Consider the following 23,011-nt stretch of genomic DNA (forward strand, 5'->3'; position numbering starts at 1 on the left):
TACAAAACCTTCATTTTCTTTATGCAAAAATGTAATTTTTGTTATTTTTTGGGGGGATGATTTTTGACTGAAATAATATTATGTACTGATTTTATGATTATTATTATTATACAGAATATGGGCCTATTTTAACCAGTTTTTTTTTTTTTTTTTTTTTATCATCTATAAGGATCATTATGACTTTTCGCACAGTGACATTATTTTTGTAATGCCATAATGAAAATGACTGTATTACAGTAACGAGTCATCCTCGACACATTTTTTTAAATAATAAATATCAGTTTTTCCATTCATTTTCTTTGATTTAAAAATATAAATAAAATCAAAATAAAATTCAATTGAGTACTACCCAATCCAGAACTACCCTTAAAAAAATACAAATAAATAAATAGATTTGCAGCACAAGTATATTAAAACAATGCAAAAATAATTATTTTTTATAATATAAAGTTTAATTTTCTTTTTGCAAAACATGATTTCTTTTTTTTTTTGGGCTGACTTTGAGGTGAAATATGGACTGTAATATATAATATAATTATATTATTATTATTATTATTATTATATATAATATGGGTCTATTTTAGCCTATTTCTTTATTATTATTATATTATATTATATAAATAACCCTTTTTTTTTAAGGTGCTATAAGTAAGATTGACAACAAGTGTTTGAAATGGGTACTGCAGTCCAAATTCAAAATATTGGAGAGTTGTCTGCCCCGGCCCAGACTCGAAGCTCTTGCGGGTTGCCAGAATGTTGACACGCAAAGTAGCCAACTCAACTTCCATTTTAAAGGATTTCTGGGCTTTAAGCTGTCTCCATCTTCCAAAGGATCTCCAATATTTATCCTTGTTTTACTTCGCCTCTGGCCATGGTGGTTTTTAGATGGATGGCGAGGCTTTTTAGGTCGGGTGGAATCTGTCATCTCTGATCCAGTTCGTTTGCTGGCTTCCATGGCTGCAGCACGCAGTGTTGTTTGCCTGCAAACTTGTTCAAATCTGGCAACCCGGCGGTGTCGAAATACTATTGGTGAGTGGGCAGTGGGTGGGATCACACAGGCCAAAACATAAACAGAAATTCCGGCCCGGAATGGAAACTTCAAAGTAGAATATACTGGCTGTAGCATTGTTATTGGAGAAGCCAGTATTTCAACTTAGCACGTTTCCTAATTCTCTAATGACATTTTATGGTCATTTTATGATTTAGTACAGTAAAAATATTACATATAGCACCTTTAGGATCATTATGATTTGTTTTTTTAAGTAATGAAAATCATCCTGTCTGAGCACATTTTTTGTTAGTATTAAAATTAGCACTGATTTAATTTTGAAATAAAAAAATTTAATAAAATTCGAATTAAAATTATTTTTTTTAAACTAATTAGGATCAAATATGGCCCATATTATATGTCTTATATTGATATAAAAATTTGAAATAAAATTTTATTGAATTTGTATTTAAATTAAAATGTCATTTAAATACAGTACTACCCTTAAATAAACAAATAAATAGATAGATCTGCAGAACTAGCATAACAAAAACCAAACATTGCAATGTTTTCTTAACCGGACATGTTTTTCCACCCCAATGACATCTTGCCCTCTTGAAATCTCTCACCTGTGATTTCACCCTTGCTCAACGTAAATGGAATCACCATATCGAAAGGTCTGTATCCTGTTCCATTCACACTGTTCACAGGAATATACGCACCATCCGTAACCTGTGACGCAGCCAGTAGAAATTTGAATAATTGAGATGGTACAAAATGTTCCCATAAAATCTGCAAATATTTTCACTTTTTTCTGTGTGATCCTGAAAGCAACAAAGCTGAAGAGGAGAAAAGATGTTTAGAGCATAGTGATTCAGCCACAGCGCACATGTGCATTAGACCAGGAGAACAGACAGGACAGGAAGACTGTGAAAAACTGTGATCACCCACAGCACACCTGACAAAGCAAAGTTATGAGTTCTGTTATCTGACATTCTGGAAAAGAGAATGATATAGAAAAACACCTCAACCCATGATAAGACACCTGAGAAAAACAGAAATGATAAAGATTATAAAACAAAACTTGTTCCAACATCTTATAATTTGAGCACTCTGTAAATAGATACTCAAACCAGCACATCTGGCACCAACAATCATGCCACGGTCCAAATCACTGAGATTCTGATGGTTGATGTGAACATTAACTGAAGCTCCTGACCTGTATCTGCATGATTTTATGCACTGCTGCCACACGATTGGCTGATTAGATAATCACAAGCATGATTGTTGGTGCCAGATGGGCTGGTTTGAGTATTTCTGTAACTGCTGATCTCCTGGGATTTTCACACACAACAGTCTCTAGAATTTACTCAGAATGGTGCCAAAAACAAAAAACATCCAGTGAGCGGCAGTTCTGTGGATGGAAACGCCTTGTTGATGAGAGAGGTCAATGGAGAATGGCCAGACTGGTTTGAACTGACAAAGTCTACAGTAACTCAGATAACCACTCTGTACAATTGTGGTGAGAAGAATATAATCTCTGAATGCTATTCTGAGATGCGGGTTGGTGCTGTTTTGGTGGCACGAGGGGGACCGACACAATATCAGGCAGGTGGTTTTAATGTTGTGGCTGATCGGTGTATGACATGCTATCGACTGTATTCAAATCAACAAATGATGACAGTTAGAATAAAAAAATTAAATGAACTGATTAAATGACATTAATCCTTAAGACGTATATGATGATGGCATTTATACTCATTTAAATTTACAATAGAAAGCAATGTGTGAAAAACTGACATCTTAGTGGCTTGTATCAGAGTCGCTCTGTATCACTGGCATGCCAAGTTTCAACAAAATATATCCGATAATAAAATATATTTATTGAATAAATGTAAATACAGTCTGTTGTATTAGTATTTATATACTGCTCCTTATTCATTTTAAGTACAGTTCCTTTCTAATTATTTACATACTACATTGTAGTACATTTAAATATATTACATTAATGTAATATTATATATACTGATGAATCGTATTTATGAATCGATTTATTTATGAATCGTATTTAAATGGAAGTGTAATTTTTTTTATGACACTCTTCGACATATTAAGAAGTTGGAAACAAAATACGCAAGAAGCCAAATGACTATCCATCTCAACCATTTCCTACACAGAACAATGCTTGATTGTTCCAAACGAGGCAGAACCCAATGGAAATCCCTTACACTATCAGACGAGAGAGAAGAGAGTGAAAAAGAGTGACCAACACAAACGAAAGGACAAAGAGATGACAGGTGATGCATGTTTGCGGTCAGGATGCTGTAGGTCAGTGCAAAGGCTGAAAAAAAAAGTAATAAGAGTGAGTGGTGACGGCGGTGGAGTGACCGGGTGTCCACTATGAGAAAGAGGATCGAGACATGTATGTTTGTACCCAGGGCTGGAAGCCGACGCCTGGTGCTGTCTTTGTCTGTTGCACTGATGACTGTTGCACCATGGGAACTTCATCTGTTGCCTGGGGAAATCATATGTATGAAAATGACATTTAAGAAAAACAATCAGGCCAGAAACATGCTCTACACCTGTGATTTTCAACTGGTTTAGCATCAGTAGGTCTGGATGGGAAAAAAAAAAATCGTGATCTGCATTTGAATGTTCCCGATATCGACCTTTTCCATGGGTGTTTATTACGTCAATTGCAATTGCCCAGACTAGTTGAACGGCAAAATAAACTTCAAAATTCTGTGAAAATTCTCATCTTGGTGAGGTATTAATGCAAACACAGTCATTTATGTCTAAAGCGAATGTATCAGACTTGAAGTGTAAATGCCGCTTAATAGACCTGCCGCTGACTAGTATGTCGTTAATATAAAACAACATTGAGAAAACCTCTCACAGCCCTTAGCTGGATAACTTGAATAGCTTTAAAAGTATTCATGTATTATAATCATACAATGAGGACTAGTAATTTAAGTAGTTTTATGCTACATTTTATTAATATCTGAACATTTACTTGAATACTTGTTAAAAACGTCTTAATGTATATCTTTGATCTGTTGTTTTTAATTGTTCTTTTACTTGTAATTTGTTTCCTTGTTCTTCATTACTGATTGTTTACTTGTCTTGAATAATTACCTGAGAACTTGAAACAATGTTTACTCAAATTGGTATTGAGAATCATCAAACTGCTTTCGTATGTAAGCAAAATGGACATTACACTGTAACTGAAATATACCCTAATTAATTAAAATCCAATTGAAATTTGAACCAAATACTATGAATCGGAATCGAATCAGGAAATCTGTATTGATACCCAGCCCTAGGCATCCAGGTTTTACATCGGAAGTTGTGACGCAACATTACCAAAATAGTTTAGCATACAAAAAGAAACAAAAAAATGTCCTTAAAACCAAACATTGAAATTAACGACTTTTAGGAATGGTGGTTTTTCATGCAACCAGACCATGTTTGCCGGTAAAATACCGAATAGTGTGATTTGATGAACAATCTTTGACATCCACAACAAAATATGGGAAGCATTTTCTCCTCCCTTATAAAAGTTGGTAAGACCATTTATTTTGCTATTCTAAAGCCGGGCACACACTGAACGATGTTTAGCGTTCTGTACAATTGTCGCTTCTCAGACTGTACGATATGATCGCAGTGCGAACTCGGGTAAAAGCCAGGGCACATTGTGCGACAATTTCAACTTAACGATTCACATCGTAGCCATAGACTTTGGTATCGATTGACTGCATTGACTGGGTGTTTTATCTCATTCGGTCTTCGTAGGAGGAGTGTCATCATTTTCATTGTAAAGGCAATTTATCGGTCGCCGTTGAAGACAAGCGATCAAAGACTGACGATTTTGCTCTATGACATGAGATCTTTATGCCCAAAACTTGTCTTAGATGTCAAAATTGTGGCCAAAATTTTATACTGTGCACACAGTTTAACTATGCATGATTATATTGTTAGTTGTATTTTAGTAGTTGTTTTATTATTGATGTAGCTAGCTATAAACATGGCTACAAACACGCTCAGCACGATTCTCTATAAGCTGTTCCTCCGCGATGACAAGAGTTGATCTGAAAGAGAAAACTGACAGTAGTAGATGACTGTTATATAGCGCCCCTTGTGGCAATGTTGATAATGCAACGTGTACTTGCGCTGCATTCTGACTTGTGTTTGGACACGTTTTGGAATGCAACAGCTTGCAAAATCGTGCTTGTGTAGAGTATGCTTCGGGCCTAAATAAAACCCATATCCACAATGTTACATGATATGAAAACATTAACATAATGTGTTCTGGAACACAACGCCATCATTTGTCTTGATAATGCAAAGAAATTAAGGCTTAATCCAGTCAGATCCCCTAAGAGCTTGTAAAATTAACTCCAAATAAAGATCTGATGACACAAAGTGCCGAACCTTTAAAACGAGCCCTGTATCTATATAGCAGCTCTTTATAAACCAACGTTTTGAGGAAGGGTTTCCTCTTCACTAAACAACAGAGATGATGTTATCACCGTCTGCTTCTCACCATGACTTTGAAAGGACTCCTGGGAATGTTCTCTCCTCCAAACCGCACATAAATAACGTATGTCCCAGGTTTAGGCGCAGTGTAGAAGATGTCAAAGGTCCCGTCTTCATTCTCGATGACATCAGCTTCCACTTCAGTGCCGTCGGGAGTGACCACTGTACAGGAGACTTTGCCTTTGCCTGCACCTTTTGTGTTCACCACGAATCCGACCTCCTCTCCGATGCCGATGGTTGGCCCAATGCCAGGACCTGGAGAATATGGATCAGATGTTTGTCTATTAGGGATTGGATTGGTGAAAATTTGCCAAAGGGATTTAATTTGGAGACCTTTTCACCCCCAAAACATAATTTTCCCTTGGTGTGATTTTGATTAAAAACTTTTTAAAAGTACAACTTTGACACCGTAACAATCTCAAATTTTAAAAAGTCAGTTATGTTTGTGCTGGCCCATTTTTAAAAACAAGCTAGTAATATGAACCATTTTGGTTTTTATTTAGACCGAACTTCCAAAAGTACTTTCCTACCAAATGGAAATAAGTTCTCATTTAAAAAGCCTTTAAATTCAGTGTGAAACTGTATTAGCAACCCATTTTACTTCCGTAATGCGATGTATTTGAGTGAAACAATATACTTCAAGAAAAATATGTGGGACAGAACTAGACTTTATCCATTGGGAATTTATTGGATTATGAAAAGCTAGTTATCCAGAATAAAACCAGATCTGAATTCGAGTTTGCAATCGATTTAAATTTTGATGAAATATTATGACAGTTTTTTACACAAGTAAACAGTGGGAAATTTGGTTTTCATGTTGAATTTAAAGTAAGTTTCTACAGTAGGTACCAGACCAATATGACCCTTACCGCCGCGGTAACACTTTAAATTAAATCGCACTGCTCAAAATCACTGCCAGGTGGTGCAAAGGAAGATGTTTTGCACGTTTGTTAATTGTGAAGAAAGTGAATAGCTGATACTATTATTAGCATTGTTATTATTTTTTACATTCTGATTCGTAAAATCAAATCAGCATTAAAGTTATGAACTCATGAATTTAACATTAGCATAGTTAAGTTGCAAAAAATACAACAAAATTCAGCTCCCGCCTATTGAAATGTTTATATTATGTTTTTAGCGCCACTAAGGAGTTTAAAGCAGCAAGTGCACATTTACCGGGATAGTAAAAAAGCCATTCTGCACTGTTAACATCTGTACATACCAGTGACTGTACACTTGCTGGCGTCGCCTGTAGAGGTCACTCGCACCCGATACGGAGAAGTCGGAATCTCATCGCCGCCATATTTGATGACAATAGTGTAACGGCCCACCTTGTCGGGCACATAAGACACTTTGTAGGTTCCATCCCGATTATCCTGAATGTTGGCTTTCTTGGGTTTACCGTCTTGGTCCTGAAAAACATGAAAAACCAAATAGCGTGACTCTCGAGTGGCCTGAAAAAGTGACAGGATGCGTTGTGGAGGACACCGAGACAAACTTTATTTTCTGATGTTATCAAGGAGCTAACTGCTGGTTTTGTGAAATTGCAAGAATGATTTGTGATAGTCTTGAAAGCATCAGTTATAACAGGTTGAAAATTATAAACTACCAGCAATGTGACTGCATTACATTTGAATCGTTTTTTTCAGCAAAGAAATTATTAATTATAGCTTATAACAAAAAGATACCTCATAGCTTTTTTTTGTTAAAAAGTGCTTTAGTTGAAATTGATTATTATGTAGCCCCTTAGTGGACAGGGAGGGAATTAATTTTATGAAATAGTTTTGTTGATCACAAAAAGGTTTGTGTTCCCTCGCAATTATTTTGGGTTCCCTTGCAAAAGCTTTATAATGAAAATTAACCATAGTTTTACTACTGTAACCGTTCATTATGGTACTTGTAGTAAAAATCATATAATATTAATAATTTAATACAGGAAAACCAAAACTGGTAATAAAATCAATCATTCTGCTAATGATTTACTATAGTAAAATTATTCTGAAGTTTTACTATAATAAAACTGGCACATTTTTGTTTTCAAAACCATGGTTCCTACCAAAAAACATGGTTAATACAGTCTTGGTTACCTCAGTTTTACTATAGTAAACCATGGTTAATTTTTAATAAGGGGTGTGTTTTTATTTATTCATTCATTCATTCATTTATTATGATATTCATTGTCATAGTTTTTTCCCCCTGTATTATTACTATGGTTTTACTACAAATATCATTGCTAAAATATGGTTACTTTAGTAAAACTATGGTAAATTGTGTGGTTATGATTTAACAACAAATGCAATAGTTCAACTATAGTTACTGTAGCAAAACCAAGGTTAATTTTTATAAGCGATGGATAAAGCTATTGCGAGAGAATGTAAAACTAATTTCAGGCAGAAGCTCCTACTGCTCATAACTATTTTATTTTATTTATTTATTTATTTTTGTGGTGGTACAAAAGTACAAAGTACAAAACTTTAACTACTGCTCAACTGAACAAGCATTAAAATCCTTATTGTTGATCTTGATGTAGGTTTTTGTAGCTCCAGAGTAAAAAAAAAAAAAAGCAATGTTGGATCTTGAGCTAAACTTGGATAACTAGAGCAGAAATAACTCAAATGCTTCCCTGTGGAATAAAAAAAAAACATGCTGTATCCAGGAAAGCGGATGTGTAAAGATACATTTTGCAATATGCTCCTATGTGATACTTGTGGATATTGATCTATCTTTTCCATTCTTAGCCCACATGACTTTCAGATCAAACCCAAAGTGATTTATAGTCCGTTACCTGATCGAAACCATACTCCGATTCACTTCCACTTTAATACATCCTCAAAAACACATTTATAACAATCGGAAACATTCAAACATTAATCCTCGTCTTCAATCCACAAGGAAAAGACAACATTCAATGTTTAACAGTACTCACGGTAATCTGCAATGACAACTGGCCCTCGCCAGCATCCTTGGCATCGATGGTGAACTCCACTGGAAAACTGGCGGGGACGCCTGTGGTCAGCCCAGGGCCGCTGGCACGCACTTTACTGGCATCGTGAGTGGGCAGAACACGAAGTTTGAACGGACTGAAAAATATATTTTAAGAATTGGGGAGTAACAGTAGCAATCACACAGAGTGAAAAATCAAGTCAGTAAATCTCAGGATCAGGATTTTTTGAATACCTGCGTGGAATTTCCTCATCTGCGTACTTGACTGCGACAGAATAAGGGCCCTCGACAGATGGGGTGTAGGCAACAGTGTGTGTGCCATCTCCATTGTCTGTGATGTCGACTGGTTCGGCCACCCCTGCAACGACCCATTTGTGGTCATACACGGCATACAAAGGGTATGTTAAGAATGGCATACCTCCATACTACTAGTACAGTATGTAGTATGCACTGTACACAAATAAATACGTAGTAGACTAGTACTCAACATTTCCAAAATGTCTAAATTGTCCAAGCGTCATATGAGTAAATGTTTACGGAGTTTGTACCTTTGGGTCCTGTCACGGACACAGAGAGAGGAGCGACTCCAGATTTACTGCAGTCCACTGTGAAGTTCTGAGGAATTTTAGCCCGAACTGAAGAACCAACACCTGGTCCAGAGATCTTCACCTTACTGGAGTCCACAACATCCTTCACTGGTACCTTAAATGGGCTTCCTGCAGATCAAACAAAAGATAAGGGTGTTTCTTCAACTTCAGGCAATTACATTTCAACAGATTACAACTTTTTCTTGTTAAATAAAGGTCAAATAAACAAATTAATTTACCAGGCATTCATAATTTATTTTTAGTACTTTTCAAATGCCTTATGTATAGATTTATTGTTTTAGCCTTGTCCCAGACCCAGACTTTCAATATTAAATGTAAAAATCCATTATAAATATACAAATTATAACACGTTTAATTCATGATGAGTGAAATAAACACACCATTTCATTATTCACTGTAAATTATTTCAATACATTTTTCAAAAATTACAACTTTCCCCACAGTTGTGGCACATTTCCACCGTATCAAACAATTTTGCCCCTAATAAAGTGTTATTTATTTATTTATTTATTTTTTAAGTTGGTGTACTTGTTAACCCTTTAAGCTCTGAAGGTGTTTTTAAAGAATTCCTGTTTCAGTGGCATACCCAAAATTAAAAGGCTTATAATAAGTCAAGTTATTTTTAATATCATATTAGTTAACAAGTGTTATCATATAGTTATTATTAGTGGTATCATTTTAAAGAAAACATTTCAATATTTTAATGATACAGATTGTTAAATTCTGAGACTCTCAGCCTAAGAAACTGCTGAAAAAAAAAAAAAAAAAAAAAAAACTTGAGCCAAAACATTTTTTTTTTTTTTTAATTAATATTATATATCTCAGGGTGTAAATAAGGTAGCTCCGAAAAACTGCTTGTGTTTAGTTCCCAATCATGTCACCTGAAACTAATCACAATTTTGTGTTAATACGACAAGGCAATCAAAAATGTATCCTAGTGTCCAAAAGCATCTCCAAACAAACAAAACATAATAATTGTACATAAGAACTAATTACACAACAACGACTAAAGGTATGCTCTCTCTCCAAAGCATGCAGGCATGAGTAACACAATCTCATTCAGTTCCATTCTGTGTCATTTGAGTCATCATTGAGTCTGCGTCATGTACTTGGCACCATCTCCTGGTGGCCATATGTAACTGAACGATCCTCACTGCCCATATTTGGATGACTTCCACCTCTTGTTGCAGCGATCTGAATGCTAATTCAATTGGTTTAGCGTTCCATGATGCTGGACAACGTACTACATAGTTTCCGATGAAACTCCGATTCAGGAAAGCTACTGTGTTTTTAGCCAGATAGCACATTATGTGAGCTTAAAAGGTTAACCAAGTGGACAAGTGTCAGTGAAGGGAATGCTTGAGATGAAATATGAGACAAGTGATGTTTGAAGAAAAACAGAGAATTTAAGGTAAATATCACTTGTGAGCAGAATATTTTTATTGGTTTTTATTTCCAATCAAGTGGTAATTTTGCCAAATTATGCCAAAAGTGTGAAAATATTATTTACAGTAATTGTGTGTAAATAGGATACATAAAATATCTATGAAATTAGCCTTAGCAAGACTACTTAGTCTGACATTTTATATATAAAACGTTATAAAAAGTCATTTCCATCAGTGTTATTTCAATCACAGAATTGTATTAAACACAATACAGAATTTGAGATGTGCTGGAAATGATACACTGTACCACACAAAATAAGATTGAGAAATTTGCCTGGTTAGACCACGAATAGATTTTTAGACTAAACTCAGATCAACTTTCTGACAGTTGTCCCTGTTGTCTTCTAAAATATTGCTCTACAGTATGAAGTTCTGTGCATGACTTAAACAAGCTGGAAACAGCTTCTTATGTGGGAGAATCAAACTATGTGGTCTTGGCGTGGTGAAATGTTTTAAATGAAATACGAGTCCATAATGTCTACTGTGGAGAACGTGGTAGCCTGCTTTTCCTAAGATACAGGATAAATCTAATTTCCCACATGTAATACTAATGAAAATATATGTGTGGAATAATTCAAGTGGATTTGTAAGAGAAAACCATTCTACAGCAGACAAAATACTCCACACATTGGTTCCAAAGGTGGCACAAGAAAAAACAAAGAGGATTTCTACCTGGAATGTGTTCTCCTCCATATGTGATGTTGACGTCATATAGACCGGGCACATATGGGATGTACTCCACATTACAGCTGCCATCCTTGTTGTCTTTACAGGACATTTTGGACTCTGATGGACCTTCTACAGTGATACCCAAACCACCAATACCAGCTCCACTGTCCAGACCAAAAGAGTTTAGTTGGTCAGGTTTTACCATTTTATTCTATGTTAAGTTATATGTTATATTCGTAATCAACAAATTTATTTTTAAAACAAAGAAGCTGTCAAATATACAGAATAAGATCTATGGAAATATTATGGTTTGAGTCATTCTATTCAAAGTAAATTTTCTATAAAATTTTAAACATTATCTCAGAAAAAGAATGTCTTTAAATGCTAAGAAATTGCATTGTCTAAAGTTAAATTTATAAAAATTAACATGTTGGGATATTTTAAACTGTTGGATGTTGTGAACACTAAAATGGTAATTTTTTCATGGAATGGCTCAAATAAAAAAAATTAAAAAAAAAAAAAAAAAAAGTGTCACCTGGTGATGATTGAGAACTTGTTGGGTTTGTTGGTCAAGGCTTCTTCTAGACCAGGGCCTTTGGCCTGAACTCGTGAGGGGTCACAACCCTCACCCACCCCAACCTGGAACGGACTCTTCGGAACTGGAGTCTCATCGTACAGAATCTCCACACTGTGGACTCCTACATTTAGCGGAGAGACAAAATCATGCTAATCATCTTCCAAGAAAGTGAATACTTAATATACACTAGGTAAATGATCACATTCCCTTCATAAAGCACTTTGAAAAACCCCTAACCTCAAGTAGGAACTATAGTAATAGTGATGATTGCTTTAGCAAACACCACTAGACATTCTGATTGCAGTGGCTGAAAAGAACAAATCAGCAGGCCAGGATCTAGGATGGGTAGGGATGTCATAAAATATAGATATATGGATTGATCGGCACATTATTTTATCAATATATTTGAGAGGCATCGGTATGTTAAAATTAGCTGACATTTAAATTAGAAGCCCAGTTTGCGTGCTTTCCTATACATTCAGTTGGCCTCTGTTTAACAGTCTGGCGTAATAGCTCTGGGAGACCACAAGAGGGCGATATACCATTTAATGAAGCACACACACACACACACACACACACACACACACACACACACACACAGGACAAGCTGAAGCAGCACAGGTATGGTAGTCCAAAGTTATAAAAGTTTAGGTACTTCAAGAATGAACAGTGACACTGATGAGTTTGCAGGTTAGTGTATGAAACTGGTGTAACTGCACAAACTGAACGATTAGAAATGGCCATGTTTGTTATGCAAATTCTCTGTTTGTAGCCTTGAATAGGTCTTTCATTCAAGCTGTCAAACCACAAAACGGCATACTTGTAACTGAAAATACATTGTGTAGGCTATATGAAAGATACATGTTCACAATAGATCATCCAGTGATGGCTAGAGTAAATAATCTTTGTCCTTTGATAATGATTTGGGTCGAATTTAATGGAAAACTTTGCATGTTGCGATCCATGGCACTTCAGAATGTTGACGTGGAGTGTTGGTGGTGTTTGTACCTTTGTAGAAAAAATTATTTCGAATTTTAGAACACGCCATGTCGTCCGCCAGACGTGTCCGGTGTGTGACCCCCTTTAATTTACCCTACCACTCACACTTTCCCAAAGTTGTGTGTAAAAATATGTTAGAAAAGACAGACTACTGTGTAACGAGCAGCCCAATTTATATCTGAAAACTCGAAAATCTTCCAATTATCGATGCGTGAAAAAAACATTGATCCCTAGCTTAAGGATTGGTACTATAGGGGGGGCAGTGACATACCATTCTCAAATGGTGTGTACTCCACATTGTAAGTGCCATCTCTGTTGTCACTGATGATGCAGTCTGTAGCAGCACCTGATGGATTCGTCACATGCGCTTTAATATGTTTCCCACCAACTTTAGTCAAAGCTCGCGCATCCACAGTGAAGTTAGTCGTGGCCTCCCTGAAAACTCCTGCAGACCAGAGAACAGAGGACTTTAAGGGATTGTTCACCCAAAAAAGAAAAGTAAATGATAGATTTTTCATTTTTGGGTGAACTCTCTCTTAAAGAATTTAAATAAGGTCCATTTTGATTTCATGTTGACTATGAAGTATATGAAACCCTGCATTTTAAGACATCAGTACCTTCTCCCACCACTCCTGGTCCGAACACTTTCACTTTGCTGGTGTCAACAGCTGGATCCACATTTACTTTGGCAGGGAAGTTGGGAACGGTCTTCCCTCCATACTTCAGTAGTAGTGTGTACATGCCCGCAGTCAACGGGATGTAGGTGACTGTGTAGGTACCATCCTTGTTGTCTAGAACTTCTGTTCTTGCTTTAGCTCCAGAATCAGACTCCGCTTCCAGTGTCAATTTTCCTGGTCCAGCTTTGGCACAGTCGACGTTCACTACGCTTGTCTCACCTACCTTACCCCTCTTCAACCCTGAGCCAGATGCAACCACCTTGGTGGGATCAAATGGATATTGGATGTTGGCATGGAAGGGGGAACCGGGAATGTGGACGTCCTCGAAGAGAATGTTGATCAGGTATTCTCCAGGCTCAGTGGGGAGGTACGACACGGAACAGGTGCCATCACCATTGTCAGAACACTCAATTTTGGCTTCAGTGGGACCCTCAACGGTAAGGCCGAGCCCACCGGTGCCAGCACCTTTAGTGTCGATGGTGAATTCTGCAGGGCTCGCAACTAGGCCCCCCTTCAAACCTGGGCCGAAGGCTTTGACCTGAAGAGAAAAAGGTAGCACTTGTTACAACAACTTCCTCTTTACTAAAGCAAGTGAAACAAGGTTTCTCACAAACTGAGCAATCGAAACACACCTTGCTTGGATCAGGGGGCAACATGGCTTCAACAGGGAATGGGCTTCCTGGCACCGGGCTGCCATCATAGACAACCTCCACAATGTAAACGCCTTCTTCTTTGGGGATGTACTTCACAAGGCTGGCTCCTTTACCTGACTGAGGTTCCACAACGCAAGGCACGGACTTGCCTGATGGACTGGTGATCTTGACTTCTAGTTTACCCTGACCACCTGCTCCTTTTGTACCAATGGCAAACTCCTGGTCTTCACCTACTTGCACTCCTACAGCAAAGTTAAATGAGGCTTTATTAGGTTCTGGCAACATATAAACTTTAGAGTATCATCAAAAACAGCTGTATGGGACAATAAGGTTTAAAAGTTAAAATGGCAATCTGATGCTCTACAAGGGGCCATCCAGGCTGAAAGCGTTCTCAGATTAAACTCAAAAAGCTAGAAGCATCGCAACACAGAACAGAAAGCAGGGGTCTTGAGATGCGTTTTTAAAAGATAAAAAATATAAATTGGAGTCTTAAAATCACGGCACTCCTACGCAAGACGCTGCCGGTCAGAGACGTCCGTCTAGCACATATTAACATAGAAAACCATTAAAAAAAACAGTGCAGACACTTTCGGTGTGAACAGCCCCATAGGCAAGCAAGTCCCATAAATGTGTGGAGATCTTCAATTGCAAGAGGACTTACGACTTTCCAAGCCATCCACTTGGATCTTGCTGAGGTCCAGTGGAGCCGCAACACCCACAGCGAAGGGGCTTTTAGAAATGGGGTCACCACCAAAGGTCACCGTTATCACCATCTCTCCCTACATTGGTACAGCCAACCAGAATCATAAGACCAGAAGATAAATGCTAAAAGACTTCCAATTTGCCCATTTCATCTCCTTGAAGGTGCTTTCAAATCATAGCAACTTCATACATGCAGAACCCTACCTGCTGGACTGGTATGTATTTGACGGTGTAGGAATAGTCATAGTTGTCAATGATCTCAAAGTCTTGGACAGGTTGTCCTTTATTAGGCCCGGAAAACTGCACATCTACAGGAGCTTTGCCGGCTCCTTTGGTGTAAATGGTGAAGTGAGTTGGCTTTCCACTCTCCACACCTGAAGGTATGAAGATACCAAATGTGAAAATTAAAAATGACTCTGCTAAAAACAACAACAGCTCAATGTAGCCTTTAATAAGGTTTGCTGGTCTTGTAGCTGGTTCAAGCTGGTCACCCAGCCTGGATTTTAGCTGGTCTCTCACTCTGACCAGCTGACAAGTGCCCCAAACCCCATTATAAAAAAAGGCAAACAGACAAGCCCATCCGTGGACCAGTCAACCCCAGAAAACCTGCTTAAGCAGTCTTAAGATGGATTTGGGGTTTAATGGAATTGCCTTTTGGTCTCCCCTGCTGAAAAAAACCTCATCTTAAACAAGCCTAGGCTGGTTTGCTGGTCTTAGCTGGTTTAAGATGGTCTCCTTCCCTGCCCAAGATGGTCTCCAGCTGGTTTCCCAGTCTGACCAGCGGACAATTGCCCAAAACCCCTTTAAAACCAGCAAACAGACACACTTGGACAGGCTGGGAGACCACATAAGACCAGCAAACCAGTTTAGGCTGGTATTTTTTTCAGCAGGGAGACCAAACTGTCATTTAATTAAATCCTGAATCTAAGCTCAAACCCTTAGTCATTAAACCCAAGTAGATCTTGACCACAAACCTGCTCGAGCGAGCCCTGGTCCCTCCGCTTTAACTTTGGAAGAGTCATGTGATGGATCCACTTTAACACGGAATGGACTCACTGGAATTTCCTGCAAGGATTTCAAGTTAAACCCCCATATTAAGGATTGAGAAATTAACTGACATTGTCTACAATCCTTTTAGTCACTCACTTGATCAGTGAAAAGCACTTTAATGGTGAGCCGTCCAGCTCCGGGGGGAATATATTTGACAGTGATGGTGTCGTTGGCATTGGTAATGATGTCAAAATCAACATCCTCTTCCTTGTCACTGATGACATTAGCATCACACTTGATTCCAACACTGATATCACCTTAATGACCAAAAACAAACCCACACCATTAAATGTCACACAAGTCATTTTAACCCAATGTTGGTGAATGACATAAATAACCAAGTTACATGTTCTACCTTCTCCAGCCTCTGTGCAGTCGACGGTGAAGTGCGTGGGCTCATGAGCTTTCAGTCCAGATCTCTCTACTCCTGGACCAAACACTTTCACTTTGTGTGGGTGGCTTCCCTTTCCAACATTCACCTAAAGGAAAAAGGTCTCTTGAATGTTAATTATAATAGCGTTGCAAGAAACTGAAAACACTCTTCAAACTAACTAAAATAACTTCATTGTACATCGTGAGAAAGATAAAAATGAAGCAAATTACATTTCAAAATTTGGAACATCTGATGCATTTGAAAGGTGTGGTAAATTTGCTTTGAAATAATTAGTATTAAAATTAGTAAATTAGTAGTTAAAAAGAAATGTTACAAATGTTTCCACTTCATTTGATAGGCGACAGGGAATATACCAACACATAGCATACAAAAACAGACGCAAACACACAAATCACACAATGACAAACATTAAAAACATACAACGTATTAGAATTTATTGAATGTGACATTTTAAAAATAACATTCAGTCATGACATTGAAATGCATTCCAAATTTCTTATTTTTCCAAATAAACATGTTAGTAAAAAGTTTGAATGCTGCATTTTTCCCAGAGTCATTTTTCAGAAAACTTGAGTAAAACAAAAGTTTGAACTTTCAGTCAAGTAAAAGACAGTTACATTCTTCGAGACTATAAAGTGTCTTTGCATTGTGAAATGGACTCTATGGAACACAGAAATACATCTTTGTAGGACCATATTTGTATATTTAGATGGTCTTGGACATGTTTCTCTTTGATTTTTGTACATCTGACATCTATGCATGTACATTAAGCTCGATTTTTGTAATCCCGGTAATAAAAATAATATTAAAAGATATATTAATATTCAATCAAGCTGGACACTTTTCAGCTTCATTCTGGACTTCTGGAAAAAAGCAACTGCCAACACCCCAATCTGACATCTTACACAATCATAAGAACAGTCAGTGCTTTTTTTTACATTTGATACAATTTCATACTGTGCAAAATGATCAAGTTCTTACTTCTGACATCAAAAGTGATGATTTACAACATGGCTTCAGACTGTTTAGTGCTTTGAGATACAATCCATAATTACAACAAAAATGAGTCAGCTGATACACTATTTAAATGGCCAATGTCGATACCTTGATATGTCTAGGTGGCTAATGGACTGTATGGTTCACTGAGATATAAGGTTGTAAATAAAATAAATAAATGGAAATCTAGTGTAATACACATTTGTTCATAGAAGTGTAATATTTGTGTCCATGTTGGGCTTTCTAGAAAAACCAAAATCAAATGACTTTAAAATGCCAAGTGGTTCAACCAAGGTATTACACTACTTTCCTTGCACCTTGAATACATTTTAGTTTTCACAACATAATAGTTAATTACAAAAAAGTTTTCAAACATATTTTTCAAGGTAAAAAGTATTTTTTACAAATACCATGAATTTTTGAATCACAATGTTTTCTTTGGGTTACTTTATTTGACCCAAACAAAATGTGCCTTTTCATACAAAATGTCAAAATACCAGATTTTTTTATTTTTTTCAACTCAAAGGCCTAAAGGGGTCCTCTGTTTTTTGTTTTTTTGTTTAAGTCAAATGACAACAGAATGGCTACCTGCATGTTGGTTGCACCACCTGAATCTGATTTGGCGGACAAAAGTATTTCAAATATTAATATTTTTTTTTTTTTTCACTTTTTCTTTTAAGAAATAATAATAAAAGATTATTCCAAACTAGTTATGTCAAAGTTTCTTTTATCGCTGCTTTTTTTTTTTTTTTTCATTTCCGGACCGTTATAGCACTTAGACATTTTTTTACTTTAACACAGAAAAAAAAAAAAAATCTAAACTCAGAAACTGAAAACATGCTCATCATAGTATTCAAGCTGTATTAACAAATATTTTAGGTGTATCATAGTCTAGCAAATCAGGCTCTCGCGTGCACGCTTTCGAGTTGACTGACAGATGATGTCTGTATCTAAAAGGTGATTGGCTCATTTACCTGTAAGGCGGGACTTCCTTTCTACATCCATTGACCGTTGGGCGCTTAGAGATTATTGGTTGGCCCATCTCTGCTAAATAATCTCTGGGTGTATTCAAGTAATTGTTTAAGTGAATAGCATTTTTTTATTTATTTTTAAATTCAAAATGTTAAATTTTACATTTTAAATTAATTTTTGAATCATCAAATAGTTTTTTTCAAATATTTACTAGATTGTTGAAATTGTTTGGACTTAATTTGTCAAGAAATTATGGATAGTTCTTTAAATAATAAATACAGCAGAACAAAATCAATTAAATTAATAGCCAAAATAATTTTCCAAAATACATATATATATTAAAAAGGCATAAATCATTTGATCTGAATGACTGATTAAAAAAATAATAAATAAAAATACAATTATATTGTCATGATTAAAAAAAAAAAGAAAAAAAAAGTGCTTTATCATCCTTCTAATGCTAAGAAATGTGATAATTACAAAATCAAAGTAAATCAACAACAATAAACATAGTAAAACAGCATAAATCATTTGACTATATGTTGATCGGCTTTAGAATAAAAAAAAATAAAAAAAACTTCAATGAGATGAGCGCCATTCTTCCTGTATTTTTTTTGCATGACACAAAGCATTTATATCAAACTCAACTCCTGTAATTATTTCACAGAAGAGCAGCGGCGCTCCAGAGTGGATGTGGTAATTATAATGAGGGCTTTATATTTTGGAGTGCTGTCAGTGTTAAGACTACCAGCTTTAGTTAGTGTGATTAGTTCCTCATTCACTTGTGACTTTACTGTATTAGTACGGACTGCAGAAGTCTCCTGTATGTTTGCTTGAACAGTTATGACCCCTGACTCTGTTGGTCTTACCCTGAAGGGGCTGTGCGGCACACTGACCCCTCCCCAGGTCACAGCCAGTGTGTGTTTGACGGCTGAGGTTGGCGTGTATGAGCAGGAATAGACGTTATCTCCTTTGTTCTTCACTTTCACGTCAATAGGGACACCATCAGCATCCTGAGAAAACAGATATGATGAATTCAAATAGAACATGGCTCTGTTCCAAAACCTAGTGAGCTGCCTCGCTGTCTACGTAGGCAGCTGCCTTCTAATGTGTCCTAATCAGGTGCAACACAAAAAGCGACAAGAAAATAAAAGCTCTCTTCCATGTAAATCTGAGTTTTTGTTCTCACAAGTATTAAATAATAAAAATAAATCGCACATATCGCCACCTACTGGGCATGGAGGACAATTTATAGTAAAAAAGAACTTAAATATTGATCTGTTTCTCACCCACACCTATCATATCACTTCTGAAGACATGGATTTAACCATTGAAGTCTTATGGATTACTTTTATGCTGCCTTTGTGATTTTTAGAGCTTCAAATTTCTGGTCACCATTCACTTGCATTGTAAGGACCTACAGAGCTGGAATATTCTTTTAAAAATGTTAATTTGTGAAAAACCTTCACACCTATGATGCCTTACAATTCTGTCGGCAGCTCACTAGGTTTTGAACAGATCTTATGCTGCAAAGTTAGACAACTAAGAGAAAATTCATAGTTCAAAGATGGAGTGTTGTTAAAAATGAACTTTGTTATATTTAGTTTGATGTTAAATCAAACCTGTGCGATGATTTTCAGAGGCCCATTTCCAGCGTCTTTGGCCTCAACGGTGAATTCGGCAGGTTTGTTTATGATACAGCCAGTCTTCTCCAATCCTGGCCCATACGCCTTGACCTGCAAAACCAGTCAAATATATTTAGTCCCTGTTTAAACATGGTATTAATTACCATTAACATTTATGATACTTTCAGACTCCTTTCAAGCTTTAAAGTGAGTCTCAGACCACGATTTTCATTAAACATCCTTTTGTGTTCTGCATAAGAAAGAAAGTCACAGTGGTTTGGAACAACATGAAGGTGAATAAATGATGACAGTATTTACATTTCTGGAGGCCTGTTAGGGTCGACCAAGAATTAAAGCCTTCTGCAAAGTTCAATATTTGAGGGTCGTTTCTGCCGAGTTTACCTGGTTGGGGTTGTTGGATTTGTTGTCAGGGATGATGTACGCCATGAAGGGACTGTCTTCAATATCCTCATCGTCACACATAACGTGGACGGCGTACTCGCCCGATTCTGTGGGCCAGTACTTCACGTTACATGAGCCGTCATTCTGATCCTCACACTCAATCCGGGCCTGAGATGGACCCTCGATCGCGAAGCCTACAGTACCATCAAAAATCATGCACTTATTATTACGTATTGAGAGATTAGTTAGTCAGAGCGGCATTAACTCTCTAAACTACGGTTTAACCAAGCATGTGATCTTACCAAGCACGCCAACATCAGTCCCGATGGATTCGGCCACAAAGTCTGCGGATTTGCCCACTACGCCTCCCTCAAGACCAGGACCCCATGCTCGGATCTTCTGCGCTCCTGCTTCAGAGCCCACCTGAACCTCGAAAGGACTGACCACGAGAAAACAGACACCAAATGTCAGATATCTGTACAGTTGATTTTGGCATTTCATATTTCGAAACAAAATCAAAAGAAATAAAAAAATGACATTTTGCATAAAGGAAATAAAGCTTGTTGTTTTAACTATTCAGATGTTTTGCATTGTGACATTGTGATATTTTTTTTTTTTAAATGACAATTAAGCCGCAGAATAAAATATTATTGTAATACAACAACTGTATTTGAAATGTAAAAAACTAAAATGTATACACAATAACAGATCGTATGGATTTGTATGGGAGAGAACGCGGAAAATCTGTTGAAACTAGTGAGTAAAAATGTGTTAAAACTGTCAAATCATAAATGGTCCTAAAATAGGCTTTATTTTATTTTATGCAAAATATAATTTCCTTTTGATTTTGGGGTGAAATATGACCAGGACATGTTTTCATAAGATTCACCCTGACACATGACTGCTAAAGACTAGTGTTATATCTTAAATTATTAAATAATCATACAATAAATAATAAATAACATTTGATATATTATACAATTATTTGAAAAAAAAAAAAAAAAGTATTCTCATGAAACCTCTCAAGAACATATCTAGGTCATATTTTAGGCCCAAATCAAAAGAAATAAGATATATAATATCTTATTATTATTATTATTATTATATTATTCTATTTTTTGCATTATTAATTTTTTTGAATAACAATCAAGTACTTTTCAACCCAAAATTTTAATTTTATGCAAAATAATAATCTCATTACTGTTAAATGTGGAAAAAAGGACATTTAAAAAGTGTAAAAATGAAATTTAATTTACACAAGTAAATATTGAGTAATATTAATTAACATGAATTTACTATAGGTTTAGCTGCTTGTAATTATGCATAATGTACTGTTATTATTAGTCAATACATGTAATAAAGGACACTGTAAAATAGTGTTACCAAATTATTTACTGTATGTGTATGGGAATGAGATTTGAACATTTGTTAAGATTGGTCGGTGAAAATATGTTATGTCAAAATTTTAGGCGTTATGCAAAATATAACTTAATATTTTGATATTTTTTTAATATACATCTACACACACAGTTGTGCTCAAAAGTTTGCATACCCTTGGATAATTGGTAATATATGTACCATTTTTTAAAGAAAACATGAGTGAGCAGGCAAAACACATTTCTTTTATTTCTCATGGGATTCATATTCAACTGTAGGTTATAACAGAATGGCACAATCATAAAACAAAACATGGCAACAAAGAAAAAAATGAAATGATCCCAGTTCAAAAGTCTTCATACCCTTAGTTCTTAATACTGTGTATTGCTCCTTTTAGCATCAATAACAGCATGCAGTCTTTTGTAATAGTTTTCTATGAGGCCCCAAATTCTTGCAGGTGGTATAGCTGCCCATTCGTCTTGGCAAAATGCCTCCAGGTCATGCAAAGTCTTTGGTCGTCTTGCATGAACCGCACGTTTGAGATCTCCCCAGAGTGGCTTGATGATATTAAGGTCAGGAGACTGTGATGGCCACTCCAGAACCTTCACCTTTTTCTGCTGTAACCACTGGAGGGTCAACTTGGCCTTGTGCTTAGGGTCATTGCCGTGCTGGAAAGTCCAAGAGCGTCCCATGCGCAGCTTTCGTGCAGAAGAATGCAAATTGTCTGCCAGTATTTTCTGATAACATGCTGCATTTATCTTGCCATCAATTTTCACAAGATTCCCCGTACCTTTAGAGCTCACACACCCCCAAAACATCAGTGAGCCACCACCATGCTTCACAGTGGGGATGGTATTCTTTTCACTATAGGCCTTGTTGACCCCTCTCCAAACGTAGCGCTTATGGTTGTGACCATAAAGCTCTATTTTGGTCTCGCCACTCCAAATTACAGTGTGCCAGAAGCTCTGAGGCATGTCAAGGTGTTGTCAGGCATATTGTAACCGGGCTTATTTGTGGCATTGGTGTAGTAAAGGCTTCTTTCTGGCAACTCGACCATGCAGCTCATTTTTGTTCAAGTATTGTCGTATTGTGCTCCTTGAAACAACCACACCGTCTTTTTCCAGAGCAGCCTGTATTTCTCCCGAGGTTACCTGTGGGTTTTTCTTTGTATCCTGAACAATTCTTCTGGCAGTTGTGGCTGAAATCTTTCTTGGTCTACCTGACCTTGGCTTGGTATCAAGAGATCCCCAAATTTTCCACTTCTCAATAAGTGATTGAACAGTACTGACTGGCATTTTCAAGGCTTTGGATATCTTTTTATATCCTTTTCCATCTTTATAAAGTCCCATTACCTTGTTACACAGGTCTTTTAACAGTTCTTTTCTGCTCCCCATGGCT

At 36.6% G+C, this 23,011-nt stretch overlaps 2 protein-coding genes across 2 annotated transcripts in view; one reads left to right on the top strand and one right to left on the bottom strand.

The window, feature by feature from the left end:
• Positions 1-23,011, top strand: part of aldh4a1 (aldehyde dehydrogenase 4 family, member A1) — a 398,306-nt gene that overhangs the window by 183,930 nt on the left and 191,365 nt on the right. The window lies entirely within an intron of this gene.
• Positions 1-23,011, bottom strand: part of LOC127426016 (filamin-B) — a 122,172-nt gene that overhangs the window by 30,195 nt on the left and 68,966 nt on the right. Inside the window, exons 10-30 of the mRNA XM_051672441.1 lie at positions 20,539-20,675; positions 20,237-20,430; positions 19,832-19,945; positions 19,079-19,222; positions 16,203-16,326; positions 15,944-16,104; positions 15,772-15,862; positions 15,002-15,171; positions 14,757-14,874; positions 14,075-14,337; positions 13,383-13,980; positions 13,037-13,210; positions 11,725-11,887; positions 11,193-11,353; positions 9,016-9,183; positions 8,702-8,825; positions 8,451-8,604; positions 6,747-6,936; positions 5,532-5,779; positions 3,423-3,503; positions 1,618-1,720 (exon numbers count right to left, since the gene is read on the bottom strand). Coding sequence (XP_051528401.1) covers positions 1,618-1,720; positions 3,423-3,503; positions 5,532-5,779; positions 6,747-6,936; positions 8,451-8,604; positions 8,702-8,825; positions 9,016-9,183; positions 11,193-11,353; positions 11,725-11,887; positions 13,037-13,210; positions 13,383-13,980; positions 14,075-14,337; positions 14,757-14,874; positions 15,002-15,171; positions 15,772-15,862; positions 15,944-16,104; positions 16,203-16,326; positions 19,079-19,222; positions 19,832-19,945; positions 20,237-20,430; positions 20,539-20,675 — 3,680 coding nt within the window. The remainder of the gene's footprint in view (positions 1-1,617; positions 1,721-3,422; positions 3,504-5,531; positions 5,780-6,746; positions 6,937-8,450; positions 8,605-8,701; positions 8,826-9,015; positions 9,184-11,192; positions 11,354-11,724; positions 11,888-13,036; positions 13,211-13,382; positions 13,981-14,074; positions 14,338-14,756; positions 14,875-15,001; positions 15,172-15,771; positions 15,863-15,943; positions 16,105-16,202; positions 16,327-19,078; positions 19,223-19,831; positions 19,946-20,236; positions 20,431-20,538; positions 20,676-23,011) is intronic.

This window comes from Myxocyprinus asiaticus, chromosome 35 (genome assembly GCF_019703515.2).
Source record: "Myxocyprinus asiaticus isolate MX2 ecotype Aquarium Trade chromosome 35, UBuf_Myxa_2, whole genome shotgun sequence".
NCBI lineage: Eukaryota > Metazoa > Chordata > Actinopteri > Cypriniformes > Catostomidae > Myxocyprinus > Myxocyprinus asiaticus.